The sequence below is a fragment of the Aedes albopictus genome, chromosome 1 (assembly GCF_035046485.1).
Source record: "Aedes albopictus strain Foshan chromosome 1, AalbF5, whole genome shotgun sequence".
Lineage (NCBI taxonomy): Eukaryota > Metazoa > Arthropoda > Insecta > Diptera > Culicidae > Aedes > Aedes albopictus.
Genome location: NC_085136.1, coordinates 302,259,505 through 302,279,418, shown reverse-complemented (window position 1 = coordinate 302,279,418; position 19,914 = coordinate 302,259,505). Strand labels below are relative to the sequence as shown.

The 19,914-nt window shown below is 40.8% G+C and overlaps 1 protein-coding gene across 1 annotated transcript; it reads right to left on the bottom strand.

Annotated features, from left to right (window-relative positions):
* Positions 1 to 342: 342 nt before the first annotated feature.
* On the bottom strand, positions 343 to 19,648 carry LOC115267359 (nuclear hormone receptor HR96). The gene is made up of 4 exons (XM_029874329.2): positions 17,386 to 19,648; positions 1,342 to 1,551; positions 1,060 to 1,272; positions 343 to 994 (listed from the first exon to the last, which is right to left on the bottom strand). Exons 1-4 carry the CDS (start codon positions 19,108 to 19,110, stop codon positions 794 to 796), a joined length of 2,349 nt encoding a protein of 782 aa, XP_029730189.2. The 5' UTR covers positions 19,111 to 19,648; the 3' UTR covers positions 343 to 793.
* Positions 19,649 to 19,914: the final 266 nt, after the last annotated feature.

The following is a 19,914-nucleotide window of genomic DNA, read 5'->3' as shown; positions in this document are numbered from 1 at the left end:
TTCGACCACCATGGTAGTCAACTATTAGATCCTTCAGGATCCTGTTCGTCAATGATACCTACCTCACAATGAATATTGATATCTTGATACCCAATTGTACCGCTTGTTGGCACCTCATCGGATACCGGCCATCTCAATGTAGATTGATACTACAGCCAAAAAGATCCAAGACGTACTGAAACTGCTTGTCTCTCATTGATAGAAGTACGAAGGCACGAATGACCACTAGGTTAAAGTCCCTCTTCAAAACCAAATACACACACGCATTGATAGTCTCTCTGAAATGAATTGAAATAATAAGTAACAATATAGGAGGGACAATCGCATGTAATAAAACAACCATTTGAAATGAAGATAACGTTGCAATTTATTTTGTAAACTTTTCCGTGTTCATTGATTGCTTGTGAACGATAACAATCTTTCTTCTTACTACGTTGCTACACATTAGTACTGTTTCTGCTGAAATCTGGTTCCAACTTGTAATGACTGTAAAAATATATATCATCTATAAATACATAAACACTATATATTAATCCATTAAAGCTTCTTAAACGAACATTCACTAGGCATTCTCACGTATAACCGCCTACGAGTACGTACGATATACTAGAACATAAGCTTTTCCCGTTGCGTTTTCATTAGAACCAGCTATGAAATCTGAAAACTTGACATTCCTAACGTAGGCATTTTTAGAAGGTAGCTTCCCTACAACACTATCGCATAGGTAGTTGGTACTTAGTAGTTAGACACTGAACATAGGTATTTTGTGATGCTGGGGCTCGCGCGCTCACGTTCAGTGAACCTTCAGATCGAAAATCTCCCGCAGCAGTGGCTCGACCTGGGCCGGATTCACGTCCAGGTAGACGCTGATGATTTCGTCATTCAACCGGTGCAGTTCGGAGATTTTCTGAATCAGCTGGAGAAAGATCGAACGCGCCTCGCAGCCCGGGTAGATGCTCTCCAGGTAGCGCCGCAACAGGTAGTAGTAGGAATTCTAGGGAATTTTGGAAATATTCAGAATGAAGGCTTGTAGAACAACGATCTGAGAACTATCATTACCTGTTCCAGCTTTATCACATCGGAGTGCACCGTCTTGGGGCGATCCGGCGAGAACAGCGTGATGGCACACATGATCAAAATGATGTTCTCATCGGAACGCCACTTTTTGTCGAAGGTACGTATGAATTGTTCGTGCTCCTGGTAGACGTTCCCCTTGGCCAACTTGAGCACGTCCGCCCGGATGTTGGACATCTCCTCCTGGCTGTGGGGAATCTGCAATGGATGGAAATGATCGTTCCGAACTGAACTGAATGGGGAATGTTAAGCCGCCAAACTACCAACCTTCCAACTAGCTCTATCACAGTCGTATTGCATGGCCGAGCGCAGGATCATCATCTCTGTGCTGCCGGCCTTGAGCAGCGCGAGCTGGTCCTCTTGGCACATGTTTTTAAATGCGCTGATTTTCTTGGACATTTTGATCAGTCGCCGGATGGCGATCGCCGTGAGGTTTATCACCTTTAGCAGCATCGGATCCTGTTGGTTTTGGTTGGACTGCGGACAAATGAAAAACATAAGTTATCTCTCTATAGTCCATGATCATCAAAACTGAATTTCATGCATCATGAAGGAAACACGTTTTAGTTCCCAAAACAGTTATACCTATTTGCTCAAAAAGCAAATCAATAGATAAGGTTTTTTGTATGTCATATTACTTTGGCTGGCAAACATTGGCAATTTTAGGTACCTTTATTCCTAACGACACATAAAGATGATAAAAGGGAAAGGTCAATAACAGATTCAGCGTTGGTGCTCAGTTGATTGTGAGGAACAGGTGGCAGCTTTTTTTGCAATAGACTAGTAACTCCAAAGCATTATTATACGCTTGGCTGATAAGATTACGGATTGAGCGTTATCACCTTGTCTCGATAGGTTACCGTATGTATCTCGGTAGACCGATTTGTTTTGCTTTGCTATAATCGAGCTAATTTCCCTGCAAATAGACATATTAAAGTGAAATACATGAACGATAATAATAAAGTATGCCACTGGTTTTATGGAGCAATCCAAATTTCCGGCAATGTGTGAGAAATGATGAGTTCGGTAGTTTTTTAAACAATTATAGTCAGAGGCTAGACAAAGTCAATAAGGTACTTTTCGTACAAGAGATAGGATGTTTTCTTCCATAATGATTTTTAGGATCCTTGTTTTGAAAATCTTCCAGTAATTCTGTCAAATGCCATCAATAACTCCATAATCCACGTGATTCTGCTTCATCGCAATTACAATCGGGACGCATTTTTCATATTTCGTTATACGAGGCTTCCCCAAGTGCAACACGAGACTTTTAGTAAGCCTGTCCTAGAATAAGGCGGATCCATAGAAAAATAAGTAGCAGATACCTGATAAAGTCATATTAAAATTAAGAGATTTACATGACATAGAATCTTTGTGAGAATTTCTTCTTTGGTAACCTTTTTGGCGTAACTTCCCAGGCCAGGCCCAGGCGTAAGCATGCTACTGTGTTCTAAATATGAGCACATCCACTGAGGTCATCAACTGAGAGCTTTGCTTCTGCAAGTCTGAGCGTCTGTTCTCCAGAAGGAGCGACTCACAACAGCGTCTGTTCCTTAGGTTAGGGGCGGCTGATAAACGTCCAAGTACCAGCCAAGTACCAGCCAAGCACAACCGTGCACCTTGGTTCTCTAGAAAGTTACATACCACCAGAACAAGGAAACTGAGGAAACGACTAATAATTCAACTCCCAGACAGAGGGAAGCTAAGAATGCCATTCATAAGCTCAAAATCAACAATTCAGCTGGCAAGGATGATGTCGGTCAGAAAGATTCATCTCAGATCATTTCCGTCGTCTGTCACCTAAAACAAATGAGTTCGTGGTAAGTTATCTTCATCGATAGCCGGTAGACAACTGACGAAATCTTCACCGTAAGGTACACCGGGGCAAGTTGAAACAGCGGGTTAACATGATGTTATCCAATGATGGTGAACATCTTAAATACCGTAACACATAGTTTTTAATTCAAACAATCTTTTGGCGAAAGGAAAATTTCCAATTTGTATTGAAATCTATTTTAAAACTTCGCGTTTAATCTTGCCCCACCCGTTTCAACTTTCTCCGGTGTACCTTACCAGGTCCCAACACAGTGCTGAAAATGTCATTTCGTCATATCTAAATTCAACCACCTGCAGCTCATTTTAGAAGCTGAACCTGAGAATATGGTATACCTATGAAAAACTGCGACTAGACCAGTTCTACAAGAATGTCACGGAAAAACCGCTCTTTTTCAAATATATAAGATAAATGTCACGGCCGGGCTATAGCCTATAGGCTATGTATATACTATTCGAAAAATGCTAATTGATATTTACGATGAATATCATTGGCATTTTTCGAAGGTAGCCCGTGACATTTACCTTAAATATTTGAAAAAAAGTGTTTTCCCGTGACTTTCTTGTAGAACTGGTTTAGCTTTAGCCGCACATTTTTTTCATATACCATATTCCTGCGAAGATTCATCCAGCAGGATTCAGGAATGTCTTTAGGAGTTTCATCGATTCTATAACATTCCCCCGAAATCCATTCCCCAGAAAACTATTTCTTAAAACGCGCCATTCCCTATAAACAAAATAAAACTATTATTTTTATTTCTATATTGTTTACTTTAATCACTAAAAATTCAAATACAGTACTGGCCAAAATTATAGGCAGTGATGATGATACGATGCATAGTTCGATATACCTTTCTTCGGGTTAGCTTAACTCAAATGCCATTATTCGAATATAAGTGTTTATTGATCACGAAATAAAATTGCATTGTTTCAAACATCAAGCAAAACTTAACGAAGGAGAAAGAATTCAAATCTTGAATTTGGTCGAAAATTGTCTGGCCAATATTATAGGCACTTTATCGACCTTCCTAAGAAAGTTTGATGTTATATTTCAGACATTAGTAATAACATCACCAGGATCCTTCAATATTCTGTTTAGCAGAGGTGTTAGTATTGTTTAGAATCGAGATCATTGGTTTGTAAGTTTGATTTTGGGTGTATTTTATCAAATGTCAATGATAGCTATCTCGAGATACTTGTGATTTCTAGTTTATAAATTTGCAGTTAATAATAAATGTCCTCCATACGTTTCCAAAAGGTTTTAAGTGTAGGTTAGTGGGCAAGCCGTCCAGAATATGAACTCCCAGCTATTGTAATGGGTAAGTTTTGTTGTATGGCATTGAAATTGATTAATTTTGAATTGTGAAATGAAGCGTTGGCTTGTTCAAAATACCTGTAACTATCATTACGACTAAAGTTCTTATTGAGATATTTCTCGTGGACATTGGAAATGTTTCTGATATACCTAATGGAATTCAATCTATCTTTCTATGAAACCTGCAGTCCAGTTTCTATTGAAGAAATGCAGTCTCACACACTGTTAGTATCCAGTCCCACTTTCCGTTATTAGTTATACAGCTACTCAAAAAAGCGGTTTTCAGTCTAAGACAACAAGTAAATTAAGAACGCCTCGAAGGGTGCCAAAAACATGCCCATTGGAGCCAAATACAACGGTCCCATGTTGTATTCAGGGATTTTATTCTTTTTGAAGAAATTTACTGGAATATGGGGTGTCTGTAAGGTGGAGAGTAGAATAACGCAATATGCTATTCAGCATCCAAACACGACTGCAAGGGGCTGGGGTAGTAACAGTCTGTGGGGGTGATTTTTTTTTTAAAGATATTGATCCCCTGATATCATCTGGGGTATGCTGAATGCCAAACAATATATCAAAACTATATCTGTTGTCTAGGATAAACACTTTGATGAGAACTTCAGTTATAATGATGATAGCTGGTATTTCCATGAAGAGAATGCTTCATATCACAAGGTGAAATATCAATTGATTGGTTTCAAAGCCATGGAATTTCTGTCCTAGCTTGATCGTCAACTAGCCTAGACAACAATCGTATTGAGAACACTTGAAATATTTTGAAAAGCAGTTGTAAAACTATCAAACTAAAAATCTCCAGGTATTCGTTGTAGCTTTCATGGATATTTGTTCAAAATTCACCAAACGCCAATGGCATAAACTTATGATCCCGATTCCAAACCGTGCTAAAAGAATATTTAAGGCTCGTGAAAGTATTATAACCTCGATGATAAAAAGTTTCTGAGATAGGACATCATACCTTCTTTAGTAGGTCAACATAGTGCCTATAATTTTGGCCAGACAGTTTTTGACCAATTTCAAGATTTTAATTAGTTTTTCTATGTTGATAATCGTTTGGATTAAAAAACGTTGTATTGTTAATATGTAGTCAATACACAATAATACTAAAATAATTGCATTTAAATAAAGCTATCTCAAAGGGAGATTTATCAACCTAAACATAGTATCATGAGCATTGCCTATAATTTTGGCCAGTACTGTATTTAATAATAAAAAATCACCAGAAGAAAACATCCTGCCAAAAATTCTCATTTGACAAGAAAAACTTTGGAAATAAGCATGATTTGCTATTACAAAGTAGGCTGTAAGCACTAACAATAAGACGTAACACTTCGAACATTTTTTTTAGTCAAATCATACAAACTTAAAAAATCAGAAATTTGCGTGAGACGGAATCATCAAAGAACCTAAACATTTTTAAGGCTGAATCACAAATTAGACTCATTTTTACGGGCATCATGTAAGTACTGGTTGGTTGCGTTAGATGTCAGCAAATCCATTTCACCAGAAACGTAGAATCAGTATCATATTCATCAGCCACCTTCTAACTCAGCGAAATAGCCGAGAGGTAAGAGATATGCCTCACAATCAGCAGATCCGGTGTTCAAATTTATGCATGTCCGTATTTTACTTTAACATGTTTTATCTGTCGAATCTGTTCTAGCAATTGTTAGACGCTAAGAAAAAATAAGTTTCATTTTGGAGTATCCAGGAAGACGTAAATAATTTACATGTTTTGACCTCTGAATTTGTGTCTTTGAAGACGATCGAATATGTCAGGACACCTAAAATAACATGACATTTCCTAGGTGTATAGTCACGGAAACATGTTCGCCCAATGCTAGAAGGACTGAGTCTGGCCAACCATCAAATAGGTGGCGGTAGTGGGCAAAACGGATTGGTATTACCGAAAATTTGCACTTTGAGTGAGTCGTTTTCGAGTATCTACCTCTACGTAGTTATCCGTCGTATCAAACAGAATGCGAACGACGCGTTTGATCGCCATCCAGGTAGCAATTGTTTTTCCTCTACAAGTGGTTGGGGAAGCGGTGCCTGTTCGATAGGCAAACATTTTCAAACAATAAACAAATCGCTTTCGCTCTTCGTACAGAAGTACAGAAATGGTTATACCGTGCCATGCCCTAATACCGTGTGTCTCCTAATACCGTGTATTTGACAGAAAAACTCAAATATTTTACTAATTGTATTATTTTTTTAACAGAGTAACTATTTCAATCATTAGCATATTAAACCTTCTCAAGTTAGGCGTGATAAATTTGGCACATATTTACAAAAACAAGCAATTGAAAATATTTACAGAATATGAGTGCAAATTACCAATACACGGTATTAGGGATGGTTCATTTTGTGTTCCAAATACCGTGTTTCGGCTAAAACTTACAAACTGAAAATATTATTGATACTTTTTACTTTATGAATCAATTGCACAAATCTCTAGGCAACGTTTGACGCACAGGTTCTTTTAAGTATGAACTTAGTATGATTGATATAGTGATGATTCAAAGGACCCCCAATGTATGCGGGTCACATACACGGTATTAGGAACAATGCTATGTTTTACAATTTTGATTTTCACAATGGATTAAACATTTGGAATTCCATTTATCATATTTATTATACATAAAACACACAATAAGCAATAATATAGCGTTTGAAAAATCAAGAATAATGGATTATTGATTTTTACAGTGCTCTTTGAAGTGAAGAGCATCCTTAAGGTCACGGTGTTAGGGCATGGCACGGTATTTGCGGTTTAGGGGAAGATGATATAGATCGATGAGATTAGAATTGAACCTTATGACAACTAAGTTGCCGGGTCATTAATTGGTTCGGTAGCTTAGTTGGTAAAGCACTTGTCTAGCGAACAAGGGTCGTGAGTTCAAATCTCACCTGAGCTGTGGATTTTTTATACTTTTTATTTCAGCTGTTATAGGTAAATCATTTGTATTGACGTATTAAAATTTTTATTTTACGCCCGTTACATCCCATTCAAATTCCAGCATAACTCAATATTTCCAGACCATTTCCCCTACCAAAAAAAAAACGATCGATCAAAGAAACGATCAAATCTGACTATACATGTCAATGGTTGCTCCTCCGTGATTGATCTGAGCTGGTACCAATTGCACTGAGATCCAAATGAATAAGGGCTGTGACACTCCACTTATTCTCAAAGTGCAATTTAAGCAGCTCATGCATTTTGGAGCAATAACGGCGCCGGCCACGTCTTTATAGTCAGATGGGAAGAGAAAGGAATGTTAGAGTGTGCTGGTTGTTGCTACTAAAGACCGAGAGCACCTCTGCATCCCCACAACCAGCACGGACTAGGGTATTTGTTAGACGAAAAGGATGGGAGATCCGGGAGTCACCGTTGGGTCGGTGATGCGATCCATGGATAGGGGTTACACTTATAGTGTTCGTAAGGTGATAGATTGTGTGATGAATAAGGTGAATAAGGTCAAGCGGCACAGCACGCTTTGGTTGCATAGCTTGTAGGTGTTATGTACGTTGTGCTGTGAGTGGAAGTTGGAAGGGAGGGAAACGGCATTTTTTTCAATTCGTTTCTGGTTCTAGCGATGGCTATGAACATATGAATATACATGTAGAAGAGAGAGAGAGGAAGTGGATAGAAAGATACAAAGTAGGATGCAATGGACAGGCCAGGGATTGAACCCATGACCTTCTACATACGGATCAGAAGCGATAGCCACTAGACCACCAAGCCCGTCCAGACCATTTCCCCTACCAAAATCCTATTTACTTTCTATTCACGAAGCGTCGGTGAGTCGCTGGCATCTCATTAAATAGATATCATCTCTTCCCCATTATCCCTTCCCTTCCACATAATCTGTTTCTTATCGTTTCAGAGAGCGATCAATGGCGCTTAAGCCTAGGCTTGTTAGCCAGGACACAGTTTAAATGCCTGTGCCCCATCCCTAAAGCAAAAAAAACCATGGAGTGGCAAAATCTCTTAGCTTCGTCTCTCCCAACGTTGGTATTTAAACATACTAAAGCATTTACTCTCACACCAGCACATCTATATGAGCTACTCGAATACACTTACACAATCTTGCCACATCACTCGCTTATAGTGAATCCCAATCAACCCATTCCAAATATCCAACTCCTTGACACCTATGGGGCGTCGGTGAGTCGCAGACCTTTCATAAAGTAAGCAATTAGAATAGGAGTATTAAAGTTCTAACATGACCACTTTCAGTATGCAATCTACGAATTACTCCGTTACTACGCAACGCAACGCAAAAAAAAATGTTCGGGGCGAACTGTCATTTTATCGATTGAACTGTCATTCTATCATCCACGGAAATAAAAACTGTTTTGTTTATTTCACCATCAAAACAATGAAATTGAAAGGCAATAAAATCACGTTATGTTCAGAAAAATGAGCTCTTTCAATTAGGCTATAGAAAATGTTTGTTCACAAACAACCAAATTATCGGCACCACAAGCACAGGTGTTTAGAAACTTAAAAAAAATATTTAAAAGAACATCCTATGTAGAAACGAAGGGAAAATCTATGTTGATAAATTAAGCAGTTGCAATGCCGATTATTTCCTGGAACGTGAAACTCGAAAGAACAGCCTTTTCAAAAAGGAAGGGAAAATCTATGTTGAAAATGTAAGCAGTTTTAATTTCCATATTTGTACTAATTGCCTGAATGTTTTTGAATGCCGAGAGGAAAACAATGCAATGTCACTTTTTTCCTTCTTCATTAAAAATATTTTTGAGTTGTTATAAGAATAGTTGGCATTGGCTACAACTGCTTAGGGTAAATGTACCAATAGTGGTGCTATTAGTAGCTCCTTGTAGTAAAATAATTGAATAAATTTGAAAATATCACAAAATAAAAAGTCTGAAAGCGTTAATCGGTAGTTTTCCACTTGAATTTGATAGGGAAAATATAAAAACAATTGTTTATTTCAGTTTTTGCTAATAAATCACTTGCACCAACTATAGGTACACGGTTCCTATTGTGGTGGTTTAAATTCTTATGGGACCCACCACTATAGGAACACTACCACCATTATAGGTGCAAAGGAGCAAAAAAATTAAGAAACATAATTTTTTATAATAGGTTCGGCAATTCCTGAACACAAAACTAAATTACCATTATTAACTGACCACCATTATTGATACTACCTCCACTAAGGGAGCGTTTACCCTACTACATTAAACTTGCGTGCGATTAAACACATCCTCGGTTTTCACTACTCTTTAAGAGATCGCGTTTTTGTCGATCATGATGTACGCTTCACTGTGGTCGATGATGGATGGCTAAAAAAATTCTGAAGAAATGCAAATGGAACTCCAAGGTGTCAATTCAAATACGAAACACTTGCGACCTTTTTTTTTTCATTTTTTCTCAGATTTCAGTAATTATTCATCATTCACATCTCTCCATCCAAGTTTTTGTAGATTTTTTCCCAGAAGGATCAGTATTGCCTCCAAGAGTCAACCAGGGATTGCTCCAGAAAATTCTTCAGGGATTCCTACAGAAGTTTCTTCAGGAATCAGTCCAGCAGCATCTTCGGAACTTCCCACAGAATTCCTTCAAAGAATCCTTTGGAATTCCAATCTCCAGAACTCTCCAGAATTTGCTTTAGAGATCCCTTCAAGAGTACCTTCGGAGATTCATCCAGGAGGATTCAGGGGTGCCTATAGGAGTTTCATCTTTTTTTTTTTTCAAAAGATGTCTCTTTTAAGAGTATTTGAGCACATTAGAGGATGCCTCCAGGGGATTCATGGATGATTTATCCAGAAGATCATTCAGGAAATCTCTTGGGAGATCCTCCAGAGATAAGTCTAGAAGTTCCTGTAGGCATTCCTCTTGAACTTTCTTAAGCAATTAGTCCATAAGTTCCTCCAGAGATTCCTCTTTGGAGACCACTCCAGAAGTTTCTTCTGGAATTCCTCCAAGGATTACTTAAGAAGTTCCTTCAACAACTTCTGCAAGAATTCCTTTATGGATTCCTCCTGGATTTTTTTTCAAAAATGTCTCCTTTTTAAATTGAGTAGATTCCTAGAGGTTTATAAACATCATCATAAAGACAACATGAAATTATCTTGGTTTTTTCGGCTTGAGAATGCAAAAAATGCATCAAACTGTTGTTTGAGCAAGTATTCCTTCGGTTCGGAGACTTTTCTTGTGATTGCTGTGGGGTGCCTCATGGAGATATTTCAGTAGTTCTTTTAGGGATTTTCCTAGAAGTTCGTGCAGGCATTTTTCCTCCAGGGATGAATCCAGGAATTTCTATGAGGCTTCCTGCATTATAGAATTCTTTCAGAAGTTGCTTCCGAATTTCCTTCTGGGATCTCCCCAGTACCGTAACATCACCTAATTCCAATCACTTTTTTCGGTTCCTTATTCCGTTCATCCCATTTGTGTTGCATGGTGTGAACGGAATTAGGAACCGAAAAAACCTGATTGGAATTAGGTGATGGCACGGTAGTTCCAAAAGGATTCAGGGATGCTATTTATCAGGTCTATTCCAACAGGAGTTCCCTCAGGTATTCCTTCAGAGATTCGTTCAAGAGAATTTAGGGATGCCTCAGAAGCTTCTTCAGGAATTCGTACAGGATGTCCTCTAGGGATTAGTTTAGGAGTTGCTCCAGGGATTGCTTCTGAAGTTCCTCCAGGAATTCGCATAGCAGTTCCTACAGGAATTAGTCCAAAAATTCCTTCACGGATTCCTCCATGTCTGTCAGGGATTTGTGTAGAAGTACCTTCAGGGATCTCTCCAGAACTTCTTTGAGAGATTTCTAAGGATTCATCCGAGGATACCTTTAGAAGAGTAATGGAATTCCCCAGAAATTTCTTCAGGGGCTCCTACGGAAGTTCATACAGGAGGTTTAGAATATACTCCAGGATTTCTTTCAGGTTATCCTCCAGGTTTTCCGTCTGGGATTCCTTCTGAAAATTCTTCGGGGAATCCTAAAGAGATTTCTATTGAAAATCCTTCAACGATTCCACCTTCAAATCTTTCGGGAATCCTTCGGGAATTTCTCCTGGAAATCCTTCAGGGATACCACCAGAAAATCTTTCGGGGATTCGACCTGGAATTCCATCTAAAATTCCTTTGGGACTCTTCCTGGAATTCATTCGGGGATTTCTACCAGAGTTCCTTTGAAAATGTCATTTGAAAACCTTTCAGGAGTTGCACGGTTGCACCTGGAAATCCTTCGGACAGTGGCGATTCCCTAACCTCAAATCTACCTGATCTACGAACGTAAATTCTTGAATTTTCTCTTCAAATTAGCTTGTAATTTGTAGAAAATGACGAGAACCGTTGTTTCCGTCTATTTTCAATTTGATTCTGATCCTGAATTCTCCGCAAATTCAAGTTCTTGAGTCGTTGAACAGGCAAAAAGTGAGGTTACGAGACGCCACTGCCTTCGGAGATTCCTCTTGGAAATCCTTTGAGGTTCATCCTGTAATTTCTTCGGGGATTCTTTCTAGAATTCCTTCGAGGATAACTCCTGCAAAACCTTCGCGGATGCCTTTTGGAAATCCTCTTGGATTTGACCTGGAAATCATTCGGGACTTCTCCTGGAATCCCTTCGGGGATTCCACCTGGAATTCCTTCAAGGATTTCTTCTGGAATTGCTTCAAAGATTCCTCTTCAAAATCATTCGGGGATTCCACCTGGAAATAATTCTAAAAATCCTTCGGAATCGGAGATTTCTCCCTTAAATCCCTCGAAGATTCCTCCTGAAATTCCTTCGGGAATTCCTCCTAGAATTCGTTTCGAGGATTTCTCCTGGTAATTCTTTGGAGATTCCTTTTCGAATTCATTCGGGACTAATCTTGGTATTCTTTTTGGAATTACTCTAATATTCTAATCAGGGATTACATCACAGAGAACAGACGTTTAAGCTCGAACAAAAATACGTCGAAATCGTGTGTAAAGGATTAGAGTGTACCTCAACGCCACCAACGGAGACTGCCCCACATATAAAGTCGATTTGACGCAGTGTTCATCGTTAAAATACACTAGCCCACATAGCGACACGAGCGCCAAACGGCCAAAAACGGCGAGCACTGGAAACAAATATGACAACACAACAATGTAAGTGATGGGACGCTAGCGCCGCGCAACGGGAGCATAACCACATACTCTGATATGACCGTTACAAAGTTTTACACAAGGCAGAAAGCGAAGATAGACGTCTGTTCTCTGTGATTACATGCACTCTGTTGCGACTGGAAATCTGGCAGCACTGCCTCAAATAATTTATGCTCAGACGCCGTGCTCTCGAGTGACAATTCGCCTGTCACTGCGACGATGCTGGAAGGCGCATATATGTGTTTGTGTGTCACGATAAGATCAGTAATTGATTGTTGTAAATATTGTTCAGACACTAGTCAATAGTCAGCCTGTCTGTGCGCAAGACAGTGCGTTTTAATATGTAAAAATGTAGTTTTTCAAATAAAGTATTTTAATTCGTTTTGTGTAAACTCGCGTGTTAAAATCCAATGCCATGCACAGCCATCCCGAAGAACCCGAGTTTGCAACACACTCTAATTTTCAAACTTCGAATACGCTTTTCTCAATTCCTACTTTTTACAAATGGTACTGTTGTGCAAAAGAGGGGCAACGTTTTATTTGAGAGCGAAACACGTTTTGTAAATGTTGTTAAAGATTTGTTGACATCTAAAAACATAGCCTTTAGTTAGTGAAAGCTTTTCATTTACTGAAAGCTAAAACCGCTCAGCACAAGAATGTGTAAGACCTACTTTTTTTAAACAATATACCTACTCATAGGTGCATAATTTCCAGACCACACCAAAAATATGTAACAGTTATACATTCACAAAACCAGCTCCTGCGTTTCGCTAGCGTGTGAGTTAAGAACTTAGTAGTTCAACGAACGAAAATTCACTGTACATGATTGAGACACACCCTAACTATTTGGATGATAATCCTTTTATCTATATAGCGACAACTCCTTTCTGAATGACTAAACATAATAAGGAGAATAAATCACAATCAGTGCTCAAAATGTCATTTCTACAAAACTAAATTCAACCACCTGCAGCTTATTTTAGTGGTTTGTCCGTGACATTTACTTAAATATTAAAAATAAGAGCGGTTTTCCGTGACTTTCTTATAGAACTGTCCTGGCCGTGCAAGTTTTTCATACCTATACCTACCATGTTCTCAGGTTCAGCTTCTAAAATAAGCTGCGGGTGGTTGAATTTAGATTGGTCGAAAATGACATTTTTGTAATTACGTTGTGAAAAGTTGAACATTTCAGTTGCCTGAAGTATGCTGAAATGGCCTACTTTTCACCCCTAATGCAAGTGTGCCGAAAAGTACTACTTTTCGGCACTCTTAACAGTGCTGAAAAGTTGAACTTTTCGACACTTTTGATCGTACGCACTTTTTACTTACCACTATGCCTTCCGTAGATTCAGCTTCTGCCTCTACATCTACTGAGCAGCTCGAATCCAAATCAAGACGATTTCAATTCGGATTCGAACTACGAATCCAGTGTAGAGGCAGCTGCTGAATCTGTGTTTGCTCTTTCCCGTGTACAAAACTGTTTGACAACGGGAGCTCGATCATTGGTGACGCCTACTACACCAGAGCCTACCTGATCAAACGAAAAACTACGCCGACAAGCATAAGCGCGCGCACGTGGTTCCTTCTGATACATGTTTGTGTAGCTAAAAAAGATCACACTAAATGGGTGTTTTTCGTAATTACAAAAAACTTTGTATGCAACTCGTTGCAAAACTCGATTTTTTCAGCACTCGTCGTATTTATCCAACTCGGCAAGCCTCGTTGGATAAATGTACGACTCGTGCTGAAAAAAATCATCATTTTGCAACTTGTTGCATAAATAACTATTTCAGCACTGCACAATACATCCAATTAATGGTCACAGTGGTGTTACATATGTCCCAACAGGAAAAAAGTAGGCACCTCACCTCATAATTTGGTGGGATTTGTAAGTTTTAATCATATTTAATTAGGAGGGATTTTATAAATTTAAAATATGTGTGAAGAATTAAGCTCTTAGTTAAAATTTATTAAGTAGTCTCTAAAAATATGCATGTAGCTTCAACCGAATTTCCCAGCGCACACTAACCTACAGTGACCCAATCAGATTGAATGGGCACTTAATAGCTTTGCTCCTTTCAAATCTCCTGGGGCAGATGGGATTTATCCTATTTTGCTTCAGAAGGGATTTGATCATTTCAAACATGTTTTGAAACAACTACTTGTTTGCAGTTTTGCTACAGGGTATATTCCCAAATCCTGGCGGGATATTACTGTGAAGTTTATTCCGAAAGTGGGTCGCGCGTCGTATGAAGAAGCAAAGAGCTTCAGACCTATCAGTTTGACCTCTTTTCTTCTGAAATGCTTAGAACGCATAGTCGATCATCACATCCGTGATGTTCATCTGGCCAATGTGCCTCTTCATGTGAACCAACATGCTTACCAATCTGGAAAGTCCACTGTGACTCTTTTACACAAAGTTGTTTACGATATCGAGAAGGCATTCGCTCAAAAGCAATCTTGTTTGGGTGTTTTCTTAGATATCGAGGGTGCCTTTGACAACGTGCCTTTCGATGCCATATTGGAAGCCGCACGGGGTCATGGTATATCTCCAATGATTTCCAATTGGATTCACCAAATGCTCAAAAACCGACATCTCTTCTCGACATTGCGTCAAGCGGCGATTAGGAAATTGAGTGTTTGTGGATGCCCCCAAGGGGGAGTCTTATCACCACTTTTATGGAATCTCGTAGCAGATACGCTATTGAGGCAACTCAATAATAGCGGTTTTCCTACTTATGGTTTTGCCGACGACTACCTAACATTGTTAGTCGGTATGTGCATCAGCACCCTTTTCGACCTGATGCAAAACGCTCTTCAGGTAGTTGAGGGTTGGTGTCGCCAATATGGCCTTTCGGTAAATCCGAGTAAAACATCTATTGTTCTTTTCACTGAAAAGCGCAACCGTAATGGTGTTCGAACTTTACGTCTCTTTGATTCTGAAATCAATGTGACTGAACAGGTAAAGTACGTTGGAGTCATTCTTGATTCCAAGCTTTCCTGGACACCTCATGTTGAGTTCAGAATCAAGAAAGCTTGTATGGCCTTCGGGCAATGCCGGCGAACCTTTGGTACAACTTGGGGTCTAAAACCCAAGTATATCAAATGGATCTACACAACTGTTGTTCGGCCAATATTGGCCTATGGATGTCTTGTGTGGTGGCAAAAGGGCGAAGTGAGAACGGTCCAATCAAAGTTAGGCCATCTCCAAAGGATGTGCTTAATGGCGATGTCTGGAGCGTTCTCTTCAACTCCCACGGCAGCGCTCGAAGTTCTCTTTGACGTTGCCCCACTACACATTCATCTCAAACAAGAAGCACTTTCTTGCACTTACCGCCTATGGGTACTCGGTTTACTAGAGGAAACTCCTGTGAACCGCAGTTCAACACACACCTCGTTGTTTCCACTCTTGGTGAATTGGGACAAAGTTGTCCTTGCTCCAAGTGATCTTACAATTGCTTGTAATTTTCCATATAGGACATTTTCCACGAAATTTCCTTCCCGGGAAGAGTGGACATCTGGTTATCTGGAGAGAAGTATTTCAGACGGCATCGTATGTTACACTGATGGCTGCCTTCTCGAAGGTCGAGCAGGTGCTGGTGTTTATTCTCGTGAGCTAAGGCTGTATCAGTCTTACTCACTTGGTAGACACTGCACCGTTTTTCAGGCCGAAATCTTTGCTCTTATGTGCGGAGTGCAATCAGCACTTCAGCAGCACGTAATGGGCAAAGTAATATACTTCTGTTCAGATAGCCAGGCTGCTATTAAAGCACTTGCTTCGGCCAACTCCAGGTCGAAGATAGTTATCGCTTGTCGAACTCAAATTGAGGAGCTGAATTCAGCAAACGCTGTTCACCTTGTATGGGTACCTGGCCATTCTTCCATCGCTGGAAATGAATTGGCTGATGAGTTAGCTCGCACTGGAGCATCACATGACTTCATTGGCCCTGAGCCAGCTATTCCGGTATCCAAGTGTTGGGTGAAGCTTCAGATTGACACCTGGGCTGCCACTCAACACAAACAATACTGGAATAGTTTGGAGTCATGCCGTCAAACAAAATTGTATTGTACTGAGCCATCTCTAGGGGTGGCAAAGTATCTAACAAATCTGTCAAAGCAGAATTGCAGCATGCTGGTCAAAGCATTGACTGGCCACTGCCGACTCAGTTATCACATGGCGAATATTCAGCAAGCTGATTCATTTGCATGTGATAGCTGTGAATCCGATTATGGAACTTCGTATCATTTAATATGTAACTGTCCAGCTTTTGCGCAATTGCGTTTCCGAGTACTCGGGAAACACTTATTAAGTGAAACTGACTTCAGAAACCTGAATCTTCAGGATGTTCTGTTGTTCTTGACCAGCTGTGGTAAAGAGCTATAGGCTCTCTTTACGCTTTATGCATTATCACAGTGCCCTTCTCAGGGCGCTGTTTAAACCCATTGTGGCACGCTTATGCGTTATTACAGTGTCCTTTTCAGGACGCTATGTGAACCCATTGTGGTACGCTTTTGCGAGTATGACGACCCTATTCCCTTACCTGTCCTTTCCCATGTCCTATCCTTTTTCCTTCCCTTCTCCGTCAGGTAAATGATGAATAGGCTCGTGTTCATGGCGATGGCACAAATTTCCCGAATGGAGGAGAACGTGCCTCTAGAGCCGACCTACTGATACCTGATACCTGATTTATCCAACTCGGCAAGCCTCGTTGGATAAATGTACGACTCGTGCTGAAAAAAATCATCATTTTGCAACTTGTTGCATAAATAACTATTTCAGCACTGCACAATACATCCAATTAATGGTCACAGTGGTGTTACATATGTCCCAACAGGAAAAAAGTAGGCACCTCACCTCATAATTTGGTGGGATTTGTAAGTTTTAATCATATTTAATTAGGAGGGATTTTATAAATTTAAAATATGTGTGAAGAATTAAGCTCTTAGTTAAAATTTATTAAGTAGTCTCTAAAAATATGCATGTAGCTTCAACCGAATTTCCCAGCGCACACTAACCTACAGTGACCCAATCAGACTCACCTTTATCCGGCAGTCCTCGGAGATCAGCGACGCCAAATCCTCGTCCACCGGTGCATAGAGTGCCTTGTTGGCCACAATCAGCTCGTTCAGTTTGGCCCGCTCGGCATCGTTCAACTCAATACTGTTTCCCACTATCTGCGACTGCTGCGAAGAGCTCGTTGAAGATCCACCACTGCCCCCACTGCTGGACCCACCACTAAGAGAGGACCCGTTGTAACCCTCGTACTCCAGACGGATGGCTTGCTCTAGGACCGCTTCCAGCGTGTTTGGGAAATAGGATGTGGGTTTGGCGTTGTCCGGTTCTTGGAACATTGGGAAATCCGTGTCCGGAGGTACTGGGTCGGATGAGGGCTCCGGGGTGGAGTTAAACAGGAATGGATCGAATTGGGGGGTCATTTCGTTACAATGGGAGGTGGAGGATGGGGAGGCCGCGGCGCTGTTGGATGTTTGAGGGGTGACTTGGGGAGGGTCTGGTGGTGGATCTTCGTCGTCATGCTGTGAGGTGTCCGCCGCTTCTTTGATGGTTTCGATCACATCCGAGTGGTTCATCATTTTGTTGATCATCTGAAGAGCTTCTGCCGGGGCATTCATAAACTTGTTCATGATTTGAACGGCGTCCTCCGGCTGGTTCATGAGTTGCTGCATAAATTGGAGCACGTCCGCCGGAGAGCTCATAATTTTCCCAATGATTTGCAGGGCGTCGGTCGGGGAGCTCATGAACTGAGCAAACACCGTTAGAGCGTCTAACGGGGAGTTCATTATCTTGCTGATAATTTGCAATGCATCACCAGGTGCCGTTATAAAGTGCGATATCAGTTTCAATGCATCACACTGGGAATTGATAATTTTTGACATGATAAAAACGGCGTCTTTCGGGGTTTTCATGAGAGAGGCAATCGTCTGGCTGGCCTGGGTCGGGTACTGGACAATCCTATTGACGATGTCATCTGCATTGGAATCGAGCGACAGGGCTGGCAGGAGAGGTTCACCGCTACGAGTCGAATGCACGGATTCTAGCTGGGACTGAGCTGGCAACACTGCCGTCATAGCTGCTGATAAGAGATCTGCCCCTTCCGTCGCAACGTTGTGAGTCAGATTGTTGTGCGAAGAGCTAGAAGAATTGCTGACTTCATTCGGCGAAGCCAGTCCACTGTTGTACGGAATCGATAGACTGCTGGAGCCGTTCTGCTGATGCATCATCTCCGGTGACATAATATAGTCCGAGGAATTACTCCAACAGTCCGATTCCGTGCCCTCCCGCTTGATCTTCATGGGCAAATCATTCTCCAGCAATCCACCTCCCATTGCTCCGCCCGGAAAATTTGCACGATTACTGGAACCAGTCCCATTATTCGCTCGCTTATTTCTGTTTTCCTCGATTTTCTTCCGCTTTCGAGCTTTATCCTCCTCTGACATTATATATTCCTTCTTCATACCGATCTGAAAGCACTTATCCAGCCGACACTTTTGACAAAACCGCCGCGTGACGACCGTAATTTCGCAACTCTCACTGAAGGGACACGTGAATCCCTTGGTCGACAGAGCATTCCTCCGGAAGAATGCCTTACAACTCTCGCAGGTCATTGCGTTGAAGTTGTACCCCAACGCTTTGTCCCCACAAACGCTACATATTTTAACAGCTGCTGCTGCTGCGGCCGCCGCAGCTCCACCGGGACTCATCGCGTCGTTTACTGAGCTCGACTTATCCGAACTTTCGGTGCTCATGGTTTTTCCTTTATCTCGTCGCCAACGACGTCGAACCTTATCAATTCGCGGACCGTTTTCGTTGTTGTAGCAGCCTGAGCCTTATCGAACGATCTTCGTCTTCGCCTTCGCCACAATCAATATTTTCATCATGCTGATTACATGCTTCGGTCGTCAACACTTCACATCATAGAAATATATCACCATAATCTTGTCCGCCCAGCTGATTAAACAGCAATCGATTTCTGGCAGCAGAAAATTTTTCGATCCGCAAGTTCGAGAATAAGCAAGGTTTTTTCTTCACTGATCCCTTCCGCACGGCCCTCGCCAAATCACATACGTTCGCGACAAACGGCACTGCTGCGAGCAAATCAAATAATCAAATTTAATTATAATAAATTGAACACGAATAGACCCGCTGGCGGAATATTGTAAATACACACGGACGACGACGACGTCGTAAATATAGTTTAAAAGCAACAAAAATCCCGTGAATCTGTATTACGAATGAGTCAATCGTACGACCAGAATGAAAAATATCTGACTTCGCTCACACACGCAACGCGAATCAAAACACGAAAAGAATCTGACGGAGTTTGACAGTTCTCAATGTTTCTGATGCAATTCAGGGGTGGGTGAGAAAAATCAAGGTATCTAGAAAATTTGGGATGATTGGTTCATTCCCTGATTCATTCATCCGAGAGGTTCCCGCTGAAAGTTTGTGATGAATGAACCCGAGAATGGAGCAATGCACGCCTGAGAGAATCCACTTATCCGCGAGCGGTGGCGGGCACAAATAACTGATTCGAATTATGACGTTTCTTG